Genomic DNA, 17,755 nt, shown 5'->3' on the forward strand with positions numbered 1-17,755 from the left:
AGTGACACGCATTCTTCACTTCACTCAACAAATACTTGTGAGTGGCTATTTGTACTGTACACAAAATATACTCAAATCCCTGCATTTATTGAGATTATATTCAGGGCAAAAATATAGACAATAAACATTCAACATAATACATAATTACATGATAAATAATATTAGATTTGTGCATGGAGAGAAAAATGGAATAGGAGATTCAGGAATTTTAAACAGAACAGAGTAGGCCTCAATGCAACAGTGACATTTAAAAGAGGTGAGAGAAGTAGCCACGAGTACACTGAGCAAAGGAAATTTTCTGTGCAAAGGCCCTAAGACAGGAGCAGGTATGTCTGAGAATAGCAAGGCAGTCGCTGTGGCTGGAGCAGAGTGAGACGGGGAGAGCCGTAGCGGATCAGGTCAAAGAAGTGATGGGTGAGTGGGGAAAAGTAGGCCATTTGAGGACTTGCAGAGAGCATCGTAAGGACTCTGATTAGCTCTCACTCTAAGTGAAATGAGGAAACATTGCAGGGTTTTGAGCAGATGTGATTGGTGCTTTACAAGAATTGTTCTGGCTTTGAAAAGACTGCAGCAGGCAGGCAGGGGCAAAAGGAATTCCAGTGAGACATCTGGTATTTAGGATTGAAGATGGGGTTGGAGATGTAAATTTGGAGTCTTTGACACATATCCGGTACCTAAAATCATGAAAAATCCCAGGGGACGTCCCTGATCCCTGGAAGTTCCACTTCTAGAAGCTGCATAGGATGAGTTCTAATCCTCAGGCCAAATTGCCCCTGCCTTCTATTGTTTTTGGAGGATAGCAGGATGGCATCAATCATATAACCAACTACACCAATTAGATTAATCATTTGGTATTTACTGGACACAAAACATTTCCACACCATGCACAGTTAGAGCTAGAGGTCATCTACTAAAGGTTTCTCATCTTACAGATAAAAAGGGAGGCTCAGAGAAGTTAAATGATTTCACCAAATTTACAGTGAATGGTTATAGTGGAGCTGGGAGTAGAACTGCCTTCTAGCTCAGTACTCTTCTTACTGCCATCTAGAGCACTTAGAACTTTATTAAATGGAACAAAAAAAAAAGATAACAGAGAGGCAAAGTCAAAGATCATTTCTGCCACCAACTGTTTCCTTCAGAGCAAAAATCTACACAGTAGAGCATTAACTTGCACATTAATTTTGGTAGCACTTGCATCCCATAGTGTAAAAAGCCACAGAGTGAATTTCAGCGGGCCTGCTCTCAAAGGGAAAGCTGGAAAGTGCCTTCTGAGTTGCTCAGGCCAGGTTTTGAATAAATCTTGGCATGATTTTTGAATTATATAGGAAACTGGGTGAAGAAGGAATAATTTCTTTTGTCCAATCAGTCACAATAAATTATTCTGCCCCTCTTAGTCTTGGAAAGTAGAGCAGGCAAGAAAAGAAAAAGAATGTGGGTAACTCCATCGGCTTTTGATGATTCTTGATGATGATTTGGAGAAGTCTGGAAAGAGCTAAAAGGACATGTAATTGAGCATAATTTTTATTTGACTGTAGATTATGGTGGGACATATATTCCACTTCAATTTGTCCCTGATTCTGGTCCTTTCTTAGCCATTGGTGAATTATTTGGATTAGCTATTGAGTTCTAATGGGTTATTTTTTTTTTTTAAGATTTTACTTATTTATTCATGAGAGACAGAGAGAGAGAGAGAGAGGCAGAGACACAGACAGAGGAGAAGCAGGCTCCATGCAGGAAACCCGATGTGGGACTCGATCCCAGGACTCCAGGATCACGCCCTGGGCCGAAGGCAGGTGCCAAACTGAGCCACCCAGGGATCCCCCCAGTGGGCTATTATATACAGTTTGCAAACTGATATTATACAGAGAGATCATTCATTCATTCAATAGATAGATATTTGTGGAGTACCCACTACTATCTGGCAGGCATGCCATGGTCAAGAGAGGTAAGGTATGTGTTTTTACAGAACTTACCTTCTCATGAGGACACATAGACAATAAACAAGTAAATAAATAAGTGAAGAAAGTAATTCCAGATGGTAGTAAGTGCTGTGAAGGAAACAGAACAAGGTCAAGAGATGAGAGAGTTTGGGTGGGCTACCTTAGGTACGTGGGTTGGAAAAGATCAGGTGACTTTTGGACCAAAATCTAAATAATAAGAAGGAGCCTGCTGCATGGAGGTGTGGGGCATTCCAGGCACAGGGTGAATTCAAGAGCAACGGCCTTGAGGTGGGGACAGTCTTGGGATACTGAAAGTAATGAAAGGAAGCCAGTATAGTTGAAGCGTAGAGAACAGAGCAGTCTGGACTCACATCACATAGAGCCTCATAGGCCATAGTAGCCTAAGTGTAACGGGAGGCCACTGGAGGATTTTAAGCAAAGGAACAATACTATCAATTTATTTCTTTGAAATAATGCTGAGATTCCTTTCTGAAGAATAGGGTATATGAGGGCAAGAGTAGGAGCAAGGAGACCAGGCAGGAAGCTATTAAATATTCATCTAAGGAGATGATGGTATGTCACTCTAAGATGGTAGCAGTGGAGATGGCCGAGTGATAGGATTTGAGACAAACTTCTGAGATAGTGTCAACTGACTTGCTAATGATTGAATAAAAAATTTAGGGAAAGAATAATGAAAGTGACTGTTGGATTTGGGGCTGTACAGTTGGGAGGATGATGGAGCCATTGGGTAAGATGAGGAAAACAAGAGAAAAGCATGTTTGGAGGGCGGGGCTGGGGTGCTCAGGAAGCAGAGGCGAGAGTTCTTTTGTCTGATATACCAAACAGCTACCTGGGGAGGTAGCCGTATACAAGAGTTTGGAATACAAGGTTGTGATCAGAGCTAGAAAAAGAAAGGTAAGAGTCATCAACATATAAACAGTATTTAAGTTTATGGGACCTGATTCACTCACCTGCGAGAATTTCCATAGAGGAGAGAAAAGATGGGAAGACCAAACTCTGGGGCACATCCACCTTGAGAGGAGTCCAACCCAGCAGAGGCAACTGAGAAGCAACTTCAGTGAGTTGGGGGAGGGTGTGGTGTTGTGCAAGCCCGGAAAGGAAAGTGTTTCCTAAGGAGGCACTAGTCACCTGTGATGAATGCCACTGGGAGGGATCCCAGGAGATGGTCCCACACCCCTGACCTTGGCAAACAGAGTGTGGTGACCTTGATAGGAGCAAGTGCAAAGGAATGACGTGGGGAAGGCTGGACTGCGGGAGATAGAGAATGGGTGATGGGGATGTGGAGACAAGTGCAGACGATTTATTCACTTTGTGGTTTCTATCACTGTTTCAGCTAGGGCTGCATCGAGGCGGTGGGACCGTAACCAGCATTGTTAGAAAGGCTCCTAACCCTAGGAGCGATGAATTAAAACTAAGATACGTTCCTAGAACATTTGATCTCCTGTGTCTATGTGGGCAGATTAAGCTTTCATAGAGTCCCCCTGATGTTTCTACATGCAGCTCCTTATCATGGTTTGACACGTTTCTTGGGTCTGTTTTCTGCAGCAATATCCAAGTAGCACAAAAGGCCAAGATAATAAAACCCAGCATTTATGGAGCACTTTGTATGCTATTTAGTGGTGATTCGATCGTTTAATCCTTACCTCAGATGGTAGGGGCTATTTAATCCCTTTCTGAAAAAATCACATGGCCTCCTCTAAAATCCTGGTAATTAATTTACAATTGAAATCTTGCAACACAGCTTGTACTTAAGTTGGGAAATGTTTGTATTTCAGCAAAATTGTTTATTTTTACCTTTTTTCCTTTTCTTCTCACCTGAATACCCAAAACCACGCATTTGAGGCTCAGAACCAGGGCAGTCTGGGAGCCCCAGTCCCTTGTTCCTTAAAAAACATCCTTTCTCTCAAAAGATACATGGAAAGAAGACTCCAGAAAGCAAAAGCAGATGGCATTTGATAAAACCAGTATTGTCACAAAATTGCATACAAGTTATAATACACTGAGCTAGAAATGAAAATTTTATTCTGGAAACCTCTTAGTGGTGTTTATTTTTTTATTTTTTATTTTTATAAGAACTTTTGTCTTTTAAGATTTTTTTTTTTTTTTACTCATGAGAGATACAGAGCGAGAGAGAGGCAGAGACACAGGCAGAGGGAGAAGCAGGCTCCATGCAGGGAGCCCGACGTGGGACTCGATCCCGGGTCTCCAGGATCAGGCCCTGGGCTGCAGGCAGCGCTAAACCGCTGCCCACCGGGGCTGCCCTCTTAGTGGTGTTTAAAAAAAAAAAAGCTGCGGACCAGTAGAGCCCACACTTCCTGTGCATGACTCAACATTCTCCCTCCGAAACCATTTTCAACTCACTAATGAATTACCCCTGAAAACCAAAATAGAATGTCACACATACACCTTTTTCTTTTACAAGTTTCTTGACATTTTTCTACCTGACAGCTAGTAAAATGGGTGATTGATTGGTTGGTTGCTTTTATTGTCTCTAAGACTGATTCTTATTTTGGGTGTGGTCAAAGTGAAAACAAGGGCATTTCCTGGGGAGTAATGAGTCCATAGGAGCAGTCTTTATCCTTGATATTAGAAAAGCCTGGCATCTTTGGTGCCCAGGAAATGCCCTGGACTGGGATTGTTTTGTTGTTTTAATCTGAAAATGACAACATAGAACACAGCCAACGGCAGGCAGCGTTTTATTATGGGTGATGCGGCTTTAATTGGTATGTAGACGGCATACCTGTAGAATTAGTCCTTGGAATACTGGCCAACCAGATCACTTTCAACGTTTCTCAATGTTTAGTTTCATCTTATAATTAAGTAATAATGATCATTTCCTGACAGCTAATAACTGGCTAAAGGAGTTAGAAGCCTCATTAGGTTTATAATTTATCAAATTCTAAGCTCTTCATCTGCAGTGTTGCAAAAGGAGAAAGCATCCCCAAGTTCTAAACTGATTAAAGACAATCTCCAGGGGTATTTCATAAGTGAGAGTATTAATTTGTTCTTCAAGGGCTGACTTTGTTATATTCCAAGTTTAAAAAAAAGAAACTATTATTATATGAGTGGGAAGAATGTTGGTGTGGCTTTGATAGAATTGTACTGAACTATTTCCCCGTACATGTGCATGCTAAAACAAAAGTAAAATTGATAGGCCATGTTTCCTGTAAGACTCTTTTCATGAAATTCCACGTGCTCACCTGAGAACTTGGACTATCCATGAACTATCCATTAACTCCAGCAAGAGCATCCTTACATGTGCTCCATGAGTATTGATTGAGCACTGACTGACTTTGTGCTGGGTGCTATTCTAAATGTTGAGGATCCAGCAAGAAAATGAAAACTCCTGACCTTACCCTGTCGATAACTTAATAATTTCTGTCTTCAAAATTACCTGCAAGATTACATGGGCCCAGAAGACCACACATGAAATGTCTTCAAAGTGGTCCAGCTAGGGGAGGGGCAAGAAAGTGGAGGAGTAGGGGTCCTTAACTCACCTGGCCCCACAAACTTACCTAGATAACTTTCAAAACATCCGGAACACCTATGAATTAGACCTGAGATGTAGAGAGAACAGCTGGAATGCTACAGAGAGAAAAGTTTTTGCTTCTAACAAGGTAGGAAGGCAAAATAATAATAAAAAAGAACAAAGTGGAGGAGGGCACCAAGACTAGCCAGACTAAAGTGGAGGGGTGAGAGCCTCCGGGACAGGAAAGCCCCGCCCTGGAGAAGCAAGAAATTTAAGAATCCGCATCAGAGTTTTCCCTGACAGAAAAGTGCTTAGCAGGGAAATCAGGCACAGTCGCAGGGTGGGCAGTGAAGCCTCAAGATTCCCGGAGCCACTATCAGAGGAGGGGCGCCTGGGAGAAAGCTCACTGCAAACCAAGGACCAATCTCAGTAGAGGGCTGGAGTGGAGCGGCCCTCGGGGCATTTGGGAGAAGCCAGTCGGTTAGGCAGGCTGGCTCCGGAGCTCCCTTTATCCTAGAGCCCGGATCTGGGCGGAGGTAGCTGTTCCCCATTCCCTTCAGGAGAGGCCGCCCCTGGGGAGCACACCTCCAGTGGCACAGGGCCCTGGATCCCAGGGCGCCCAAGTGGACAAAGCCGGCGATTCTGTGTTCCCCCCGGGGACAGGCAGAGGCGGGGAGGGCACAGGACAGAGGGGACGCTCCTGCCACTGGGCTCCCCCAAGCTGTGCAGGTCAGCGCCGCTGCCCCGGGAGCATCTAGGCCACTGCAGACTGGGAGCTGCGGGTGGTTACTAGGGGAGCTGACTCCAGAGCTGGAGACCTGGCCACCACCAGTGTTGTTCCTCCTTGTGTCACCTTGTGCCTAGAAGGGGTGGGGCCAACAGGGAACAGAGACCTCATGGGGTAAACAGCTCCCACTGAGCCCAGCACCTGGTGGGGAGCAGGGCATCTCCCCCAGGTACACACACCTGAGAATCAGCAGAGCAGGCCCTCCCCCAGAAGACCAGCTGGGAGAACTGAGGAGGAGCAAGTTCTTGACCAAGCAGCACTGGAAAGCTCCAGGACTGAGGGAAAATAGCATTAGAACTAGAGGGTCCAGGGGATCCCTGGATGGCGCAGCGGTTTGGCGCCTGCCTTTGGCCCAGGGCGCGATTCCGGAGACCTGGGATCGAATCCCACATCGGGCTCCCGGTGCATGGAGCCTGCTTCTCCCTCTGCCTGTGTCTCTGCCTCTCTCTCTCTCTGTGACTATCATAAATAAATAAAAAATTAGAAAAAAAAAAAAAAAGAACTAGAGGGTCCCCCCTTTTTCCTTTTTTTTTTCCTTTTTCCATTACAACTAGTTTTTATATGAGGCTAAACTTTTCCAATATTTTTTCTCTTTTCCCACCTTAACTACAATATTTTACCAGCTCTTCATTTTTAAGTTTTTTCCTTTTTGACTTTCATATTTCTAAAATTACATGTCTTGGATCTATTTTGTATTTCTGGATTCCCTTCAACATATTCAACTAAATTTCGGTAGATATAGAAGATATGGGTTTTCCATTTGTTTTTTTTCTACCTTGTTTTGTTGTACAATGGTGGAATACCTTCTAAAACATCACCAACATACACCCAGAACCAAGTGGAACACCATGTTGGTTCATTTTATGAGATTATATTCTCTCTTCCTTCCCATTCTGCCCCCCTCCTTTATCTTGTTTATGTTTCTGTGGTCAATGTTGAGTCTTTATATAAGTATTCCTATTTTATATAAATTGGGATTGAGCATCTTCTAACATATAGAACAGAATATACACAAAACCAAGAGGATCACCCTCTAGGACCCCTCAGGTAGACTACATTCTCTCTCTACTACCACTTCCTCACCACCACCCCCCCTCCTTTTTCCCCCTATTTTTCCTCTTTTCTTTACTTCTTTCTTTTTTCCTTTTTTCTTTTTTCTTCATCTTTGTTTTTGGTTTTTGGCTTTTTATTTTTACTACTTCGTTTTAAAATTTGTTTTTCACTTTAGTGGTCCTTTTGTTTTATTTTGTTCTGTTCTTCTTTTTCTCTTATTTTCTGGTCTCTGACCTCTTTGAAATCATCTAGGGTGTATTTTACTTAGGTCGTGGTTGATATTTTTGACTCAGCCCACTCATACAGCCACTCTGCACTGGACAAAATGACTAGAAGGAAGAATTCACTACAAAAGAAAGAACCGGAAACAGTACTCTCTGCCACAGAGTTACAGAATTTGGATTTCAATACGATGTCAGAAATTCAATTCAGAAGCACAATTATAAAGTTACTGGTGGCTCTGGAAAAAAGCGTAAAGGGCTCTAGAGACTTCATTACTGCAGAATTGAGATCTAATCAGGGCGAGACTAAAAATAATTGAACTGAGATGCAATTCAAGCTGGATGCTCTAACTCCTAGGGTTAATGAAGTGGAAGAGAGAGTGAGTGACATAGAAGACAAGTTGATGGAAAGGAAGGAAGCGGAGGATAAAAGAGAAAATTAAGAGTCCATGAAGAAAGGCTGAGGGAAATAAATGATAGCTTGAGAAGGAAGAGTATATGTCTAATTCGGATTCCAGAAGAAGCTGAGAGAGAGAGAGAGAAAGAGAGAGAGAGGACCACAAAGTATATTTGAGCAAATCATAGCCAAGGACTTCCCTAATCTGGGGAAGGAAACAGGCATTCAGAACCAGGAGACAGAGAGGAACCCCCCACACATACACACAAAAAAAATCAATAAAAACCATTCAACACCTCAACATTTAACAGTGAAACTTGCAAATTTCAAAGATAAGAGAAAATTCTTAAGGCAACATGACACAAGAGATTCTTAAATTATACAGGGAGAAATATCAGATTAATGGCAGACCTCTCCACAGAGATCTGGAAGGGTAGAAAGGGATGGCATGATATATACAGGGTACTAAATGAGAAAAATATGGAGCCAAAAATACTTTATCCAGCAAGGCTGTCATTCAGGATAGAAGGAGAGGTAAAGGGCTTCCAGGATAGACAGAAACTGAAAGAATATGTGACCACCCAACCAGCTCTGCAAGAAATATTAAAGGGGATCCTGTAAAAGAAAGAGGGAGCCCCCCACAAAAAAGAAAAAGAAAAAGAAAGAGGGAGCCCAAAGAATCCACAAAAACAAGGACTGTATAGGTAATATGATGATGCTAAATTCATATCATTCAATAGTTAACTCTGAACATGAATGGGCTACATGATCCCATCAAACGACACAGGGTATCAGACTGGATAAAAAGGCAAGACCCACTATATGCTATCTACAAGAGACTCATTTGAGACCTAAGGACACCTCCAGCCTGAAAATGAAGGAGTGAAGAAACATTTACCATTCAAATGGCCCTCAAAAGAAAGCTGGGGTAGCAGTCCTCACATCAGATAAAGTTTATCCCAAAGACTGTAGTAAGAGATGAAGAGGGACACTATATCATACTTAAAGGGTCTATCCAACAAGACGACCTAATAATAATAACTGTTTATGCCCCTAATGTGGGAGCTGCCAAGTATATCAATCAATTAATAACCAAAGTAAAGAGATACTTAGATAATAACACACTAATAATAGGACACTTCTACATGGCACTCTTAGGAAAAGACAGATCTTCTAAGCAGAACATCCCCAAAGAAACAAGGGCCTTAAATGATATACTGGACCAAGTAGATTTCACAGATACATACAGAACTTTCCACCTGAACGCAGCGGAATACACATTCTTCTCAGGTGCACATGGAACTTTCTCCAGAATAGACCACATACTGGGTCACAAATCAGGTCTCAACTGGTAACAAAAGATTGGGATTGTTCCCTGCATATTTTCAGACCACAATGCTTTGAAACTAGAATTCTATCACAAGAAGAAACTTGGAAGAAACTCAAACACATGGAGGTTAAAGAGCATCCTACTAAAAGATGAATGGGTCAACCAAGAAATTAGAGAAGAATTAAAAACATTCATGGAAACTAATGAAAATGAAGATATAACCATTCAAAATCTTTGGGGTACAGCAATATTGATCCTAAGAGGGAAATACATCACAGTACAAGCCTCCCTCAAAAAATTGGAAAAAACTCAAATACACAAGCTAACCTTGCACCTAAAGGCATTGGAAAAAGAACAGCAAGTCAAACCTACACCAAACAGAAAAAGAGATCTAATAAAGATTCAAGCAGAACTCAATGAAACAAAGACTAGAAGAACTGTAGAACAGATCAACAAAACCAGGAATCGATTCTTTGAAAGAATTAATAAGATAGATAAACCATTAACCAGACTTATTAAAAAGAAAAAAGACTCAAATTAATAAAATCATGAATGAAAAAGAAGAGATCACAACCAATACCAAAGACATACAAATGATTTTATGTTTTTTTTAAAGATTTATTTTTATTTATTTATGATAGAGAGAGAGAAAGAGGCAGAGACACAGGCAGAGGGAGAAACAGGCTCCATGCACCGGGAGCCTGACGTGGGACTCGATCCCGGGACTCCAGGATCGTGCCCTGGGCCAAAAGCAGGCGCAAAACCGCTGAACCACCCAGGGATCCCCATACAAATGATTTTAAAAACGTATTATGAGCAGCTATATGCCAATAAATTAGGCAATCTGGAAGAAATGGATGCATTTCTGGGAAACCACAAATTACAAAAACTGAAACAGGAAGAAATAGAAAACCTGAACAGGCCAATAACCAACGAAGAAATTGAAGCAGTCATCAAAAACCTCCCAAGAGACAAAAGTCCAGGGCCAGATGGCTTCCCAGGGGAATTCTATCCAACATTTAAAGAAACAATACCTATTCTACTAAAGCTGTTCTGAAAGATAGAAAGGGATGGAATACTTCCAAACTTGTTTTATTAGGTCAGCATCACCTTGATCCCAAAACCAGACAAAGATCCCACCAAAAAGGAGAACTAAAGACCAATATCCCTGATGAACACAGATGCAAAAATTCTCAGCAAGATAGTAGCAAATAAGATCCAACAGTACACTAAAAAGATTATTCACCATGACCAAGTGGGATTTATCCTTAGGATGCAAGGTTGGTTCAACACTTGTAAAACAATCAACGTGGTAGATCACATCAACAAGAGAAAAAGCAAGACCATATGATCCTCTCAATAGATGCAGAGAAAGCATTTGACAAAATAGAGCATCCATTCCTGATCAAAACTCTTCAGAGTGTAGGGATAGAGGGAACATTCCTCAGCATCTTAAAAGCCATCTACGAAAAGCCCACAGCAGATATCCTTCTCAATGGGGAATCACTGGGAGCCTTTCCCCTAAGATCAGAAACACGACAGGGATGTCCACTCTCACCACTGCTATTCAACATAGTACTGGAAGTCCTAGCCTCAGCAATCAGACAACAAAAGAAAGAAAAGGCATTCAGATTGGCAAAGAAGAAGTCAAACTCTCCCTCTTCGCAGATAACATGATACTGTATATAGAAAACACCAAAGACTCCACCGCAAGATTGCTAGAACTCATATAGCAATTCGACAATCTGGCAGGATACAAAATCAATGCCCAGAAATCAGTGGCATTTCTATACACTAGCAAGGAGACTGAAGAAAGAGAAATTAAGGAGTCAATCCCATTGACAATTGCACCCCAAAGCATAAGATACCTAGGAATAAACCTCACCAAAAGGTAAAGGATCTATACCCTAAAATCTATGGAACACTTATGAAAGAAATTGAGGAAGATGTAAAGAGACGGGAACATAGTCCATGCTCATGGATTGGAAGAATAAATACTGTGAAAATGTCAATGTTACCCAGGGCAATATACACAAAGGATTGTGGAAGGGGGGATGGGCGGGGGGTTGGGATAACTGGGTGACAGGCACTGAGGACGGCACTGGATGGGATGAGCACTGGGTGTTATACTATATGTTGGCAAATTCAACTTCAACAAAAACAAATGAAAAAAAAGTGGTCCAGCTAAAGGTAGAAAATGGTCTTCACTGGACCATCCTGGCCACCTCTGTCTTCTCATCAGTATGGCCATTGCATAGTGGCCCAGGTTCTGCTGGCTCAAGATCACACTCTGATCAGCTATACTTCTGAGATCATAAATCTTCCTGCTAGTACCAGAGAGTACAATCTCTTCTGTTAGGGAGTCCACTGCTTACCTCTTCATTTTGTAAATTTTCATGAGCTGGTCACAAAGGAAACAGTGAATTCTCACCCTTTGATGAAAACATTCATTTTTACAGTTTGATGCAGGAACAGTCAAACCTACAATTCAGGCTCTGAAGTTCTAGAAATGTGGAACTCAAGTTACCATTCTTCCAGATGACTTCTGTCTTGTCTAGACCAGACTGAAAAGACCTCCAGAGAAATGGACCATCTTTCTAAGGGTATCTACTCTGAGACTTTCATCAGAGCTCCCTCTGGGAATCTCAAAATCTTTCCCCTCCATATTCTCACGAATCCTTGGAGCACAGTAACCTTAGGCGCTCAAAGAAACTCCATGGCTCCTCTGCCACTAGAGTAACTTAGGATATGAGGTCCTCCGGATGTTCAGGGTTGGCAAAAATGCAAAGACTCCGGAAGGCTTCTCACATTTGGTTAGTGTCTTCATGCCGATCTTGGATTTCAGCATCAGAAAGCCCCATCATTATCCTGCACAGAAACTGTGGACATTGGCCCTGGCACCTAACATGAAAGTTATCCCTCTGGTGTCCCAACGGATTCTCTTGCTTATGGATTGTCTACAGTTAAGAGTTGGGACTACTCAGTTCTCATGCTGACAAATCCAAATCTTCAAATTGGGTTTGTGGGAACTCTTCATGCCCTGAGTATATTTCATTAACAAGCAGAATGTATGATTGATGCACCCTTTATTTCATTAGAACCTTGTTTTTTTAATAGAAATTCAGAAATTTCACGATATTCTTCATTACTTTAAGTGCCATGGGATAAATATTTGAAGAAACATCCAGCTATTTTAAAATTATTTGGCATACTTGATGGTGCAGAAACACACATCTCTACCCATCTCTATTCAACAAATACTCCAACCATTAGGAATCCAAGGGGACACAAGTTGGTAATTATTTAATGGACGTTCTATGTGGATACTTTCACGTGAAGTATAGGGACTCAGAAGCAAGCTTTTACTTCATCCGTGAAATTACTACTAATTTAAAGTCACTTTTCCTAAGATGCTTAGCAATCCCATCTATAATTTCTGAAGAACCACAGTCTTAGAATTCACTTCTGGATGGGAGGAAAGAGAGTTCTATGCAATATACACCTTTATTTAAGTAACCAGGAGTTTTCAAAAGAAAATCTTACAGTGCTTTTCTGAAAAATGGGCCTGGAAGGGTCGAACTAGTACCTTTGTTGATGCCGTAGGTGGGCCTCTCCATTTCACATTGTTTTTCTAGGTCTAATGAAAACATGAGGATTGAGGGCTGGTCCTCATCCTGGTAATATAATCAGGAATGGATGCATGGTAGCAAAAATTGAGGACAAGAGAAGAACCATTATGTTTAGAGAAGGAAGGGCCTCGAAAAAGAGATGATTCCAAATAACACAGGCTGCTTTTCTCTTTTTCATGTGTGAAACTCCATGTCTCTCCGTGTAGCATCTCCAGGTGGTGCTGTCATTTTGAGAAGAGAGGCTTAGGGGCTTTTGAAGCTGAAGACAACTTCAGAATCCACTGGCTCCTCTAGGCGATATGAATCTTGCTAGGGAGAAACAAAATATGAATGTAGAAAATTCTACCCTAGGTGACAAATCTGTTGGTTCTAAGGATGAACCCAAACTTCAGAAGTTGTGGGAATGTCCTCAGTCAGAAGTGAGACAAAACTCTTTCCATTGCTTGCCTTGGGGAAATGCCCCAGTCTCTAGGCTTAGGGATCATGAGTCAAACTGGGACCGGAGCCTCACTAAGTCTGTGTGTGTTGAGTCTTGAAAGGGAGTGTGCATGGTTCTGGGATCATGCCTCTTCTGTAATGCCTTTCCCCTCCCAGGCCTCCAGGTCAGGTCTGGCAAGATTTAATGACTCTGAATCTCTGCAATGAGTGGCATCTGGGTAGCCCAGAGGAACTGGCGACAGCACCCAGTTCGCACAGGGATTGGAGAATGGATGGAGTGATAGGGAGCTGGACACCTAAGAGGTTGTCTTTTGGAAGAGGTAAAAAAAAAAAAAAAAAAAAAAGCTTTGGCCAAGCCTGTTAGGTGAGTCAACAGGAGACTTGAATCTCTACTTTTGTCTGTCCCAATTCTTTTAATAGCACTGATTATATAGAAACTTCAGAAATGAATTGTCTAATATTACATATTTATATTTATTCCTAAAAAGAGAATGCTGCTAGATGATCGGTTGATTGGTTAGTTATTTTCAAAGCATGAGTTGCCTTTATACTCTAAATATTAGTGTAAATTAAATATATCAAAAAAATTTTTTAGTCAAAATCTTCTTTCAAAGAACCTACTTAAAGGTTAATTGTCTAGGATGCAATAGGACCAGGCCAAGTGGGTTCAACACTTTAAATAGCAGGAGTCATCCATGAAGACCATCCTCATTTTCTTCTGAATCTCTATCTGCACAGCTTTAAAATCACCTTCAGGAATAAGGTGATATAATTTGTTTTCTTTAGAAGCAAATTTAGAAAGACGTAAATGAAACAATCCCTTCTTATATGTGCTTCACCTGCCATATGATCCTAGGGAATGGGTTGTCCAGGAATCAGACTGAAAGAGATAATGTGTTCCCTACTTCTGAAGACTCTAAAGCTTTTGCCAACCGTCAAAGTGACCTAAATAGGTCACGAATGACATAGACCAACCCAGAACTACCGTGCATCTATACGCTCTTGCCTCTAGAAACCAGAGTGGGCTTTGGGGAGGAGGGATCATCATTCCACACACAGATGTGTAAGGCAGTACTCTTGAAGCAACCAGAAGCTAGATCTTTGAGAGGTCTCAGAAACCATCTTAACTTGGGTCTCAAAGGACTGCTCATACCTTCGGCTGGCAACCCTAAACAGGCCTGGTTCTAGTTATAGGGGGATACTGCAAACAACCCCAAACAGATGCTGGGAGCCATTTACTGAGTACCTAAGAAATCCATGTATAACTCCCGACTCTGTAAAGTCCCGACTCTTGAGAGACGTGAATTGTTGAAGCGCCCTTGGTATCACAAAGCCCCCCTTGAAGTGAATGTTTCTCTGAGGAGTTTTGGGTCCTTCTCTTTGCTTTCTGCCTATTGGCCATTTCCTCATATCCAGGTCTCTTCTTTTTCATGTGCACAGCAGAGCCTATTACTGCAAATTGGCGATGAGGCAAGGTGGCTGGGAGGTGCCCCTGCATGGGGGAGTTCTGTTGTTTTTATAATCAGTGCCAGCTCTGAGCAAATGGTGAGTAAGAGCCTCTTCCTCTTCCCTCTGGGCTGCCCTCCTCTCCCATACCAATCGTGTTGCTGGCCTGTTTCAGATATGGTGCTAAGCAAGGGCGGTTGCCTGGCTCTCGTGTTCCCCAGGCTTGGGACCCAAAACCCGAGAAGGCAGCAAAATGCGTAAGTGAGGGCAGCATGAGGGCTCCTGGGGAGAAGTGGATTTGTTACTCTCTTACTTCCTCCATCAGGTAAATTGAAAGTGCTTGGTATGCCAAGAGCAAAAGGGATGTTGAATGCGTCTTCCAGTGACCTTTGGGCTGATTTTAGGTTAGATGGCCTTTTCTGTAAGAGACTCTTATTTCTCACAAGTTTCTTTCTTTCTTTCTTTTTTAGTAGAAATAACATTTGCTTGTTCATTCTTATGTTTGAATATTACAATATAAGAACAATTATGGTTATCCATACTTTATGATCCATACATTGGTTTTACTGTTTTCCATTCTGGTTTTGAGAATAGTGTTTGTTTTGGATTTTACCTGCTCTTTTGTGTATGTTTTGGATTTTGCCTGCTCTTTTGTGTATGTAGCAGCCTAACATGTTTGTAGGCTGCTAGATTATTATAAACAGGGATAAAGGGGTTTTTCTTCTAGGGAGACCTTCACAGTTCATGCTCAAAGAATCTGTGTACTCTATAGAGGAAAAAAGTAATTCGTAAGTGTCTTTGTGTGTCTTTCTGTGGTTTTTCTTTTTCTTTGGTTGCTGTAATCAGTAGTTTCTACATCTTTTAGCGTAAAGATCAGCTTCTCATTTTGTAACATGATTTTTTTTCAAACTTGTAGTTTAATTGAATCTAGCTTTTAGTGACACTTTAAAAAATGCTCTCCTGGATCAGAAGCATTTCTCCAAACCAGGTGCTCTTCATGCTCACCTGCTGGTAGTGTTTGATTAGCAGCCAGCTACAACTGGGTGTTCTTATTTTGTGCCAAATACATTCTATATATGGGAGTGTGTGCTTGAGAAGACGAGTCATGCTAATTATTCAGACCTCTTCCTTGGAAGTAGTGTGCCAAAATCACAAAAGCAGAAAAGCCAGAAACAGCATGAGCCTTGGTATTGATGGACCATAAAATCAGAATTTCACCTCATAATATTACTTTGTTCTCAGATGCATCATCCTTTCCAGCTATGAGCTCACCAACCCTTGGCCTATCTCTGGGCCAGTTGGCATCACTGCCATTCTATAGAGAGAATGGGAGATGCAGCTGGGCAAGCCAAATTGCCCCAAAGCCAGGTGATCTAGCTAGAACTGGGAGCCAAATCCCTAAACTTCTCTCCAGCTCTTTGCTGTCTGAAACAAGGCAGCTTAGCAGGGAGAGCTGGAGGCTAAGTTGAAACTGCAGTGTTGCCTGAAAGCAATCTGTACTTGGATTATCAGCCAGAAGCCAGGAGAAACAGTGGATCAAACAGTGGATACACAAATGGAGATTGGGGGCAGCCCGGGTGGCTCAGCAGTTTAGCGCTGCCTTCAGCCCAGGGTGTGATCCTGGAGACCCCGTAATCGAGTCCCACGTCGGGCTCCCTGCATGGTGCCAGCTTCTCCCTCTGCCTGAATAAATAAAATCTTTTTAAAAAACCCAAAAAACAAATGGAGATTGGGAGAAGACAGCAGAGAATGAGGTTAAGAATGAGGAAATCTGGGATGTAAATCCAAGAATATGCCAGAATATCCTTTTTATGCAGGCCAAGATGCCTCTGTTAACTGTGGGCTGAAACTATGCTAGAACAGTATCTGTCATACAGAAAGCACAGAATATCCTCTAGTAGGAAATGGTAGTCGGAGTAAAACTAATACAGAAGCTTGAATCTGATTTAGCAAATATTTATTGAGTATCTCCCATGAGCCAAGCCCCATAATATTCCTCTTTATAACCTCACTGCTTATCACATGGTAGATAGAGAAGACAAATGGATGGATTGATGGACACATGTCGTCCATGAAATTTTGTTTAAAGGACTCCTGTCCCCTCCCCACGCTTCCCTCGGGAGAGCCCATACAGTTCCACAGAGACTCATGCCTCACCCCTCCCAGAACCACCTACTCACAGCAAGGAGGATTTCCTTAATGAAGACAAGTAAACACGGGCTGTATGGCCCCAGGGAGGAAGTCTTTAAGTACTTTTCCCCAGACTGAATCTGGGAAAACCTTGTCAGGTAGGTCACACCCTAACCAACTCAAGGGAGTAACATTCGCGTGTCATAGGCTTCACTGCACCAAACCCAACACAGGTGTGTGCTCTCTGGGTCAGGCAGGCAGAGCGAATTCACCTCCCAGGTCTCCAGAGCTCCACCACCCTTCATCTGCCATCTCTTGAGCTTGCCTCCTGGATCCCTGCAGCTTTCAGCTCAAACATATGCAGCCAGGATCTAAGGAAGTAACACTGGGCACCATTATTTATTGAATGCCCTCAATGCATTGGTCTCAAGCCAAATGCAGAATTATATTACTGTACTTGACCAGTTGGTTCACGTTTTAAACAAATAAATAGGCAGATAGAGGTGAACTAAGTAGAAGGGGAAGGTGGAAATACACTCCAGGGAGAGGCTGGTGCTGGAGAGGGGAAACCGGTCAGAGCCTGTTGTTTCGAGAGCTTAAGTAGGGCAGGATCTTAAAATATATTTCAGAGCCAGCTCCATGTTTGTGATCAGCCAAAGAAAGGGCAAATTTGGTTGGGAGGGGGGGAAATGAAGCACACATTTCATGCATTTGATGTTAATTCCTGCCTTTGTGGTTATTTCTGTCTTTGGGCCACCACTGTACCTGTGTGTGCCTCCCACAACGTATGGATAGCCACGGCCAAGCAATTATCTGTTTACTTTCCATGTCCTCCAATGCAATGTGAACTCAGTGAGGGCAGGGACTTTGTCGTCTTCATCTCTGAATTCCCAA

The 17,755-nt window shown here is 42.2% G+C and overlaps 1 protein-coding gene across 1 annotated transcript in view; it reads left to right on the forward strand.

Annotated features, from left to right (window-relative positions):
* The first annotated feature begins 14,880 nt into the window (after positions 1-14,880).
* Positions 14,881-17,755, forward strand: part of SHROOM3 (shroom family member 3) — a 119,494-nt gene continuing 116,619 nt past the window's right edge. Inside the window, exon 1 of the mRNA XM_072810811.1 lies at positions 14,881-14,988. Coding sequence (XP_072666912.1) covers positions 14,909-14,988 — 80 coding nt within the window. The 5' untranslated portion in view covers positions 14,881-14,908. The remainder of the gene's footprint in view (positions 14,989-17,755) is intronic.

This window comes from Canis lupus, chromosome 33 (genome assembly GCF_048164855.1).
Source record: "Canis lupus baileyi chromosome 33, mCanLup2.hap1, whole genome shotgun sequence".
NCBI lineage: Eukaryota > Metazoa > Chordata > Mammalia > Carnivora > Canidae > Canis > Canis lupus.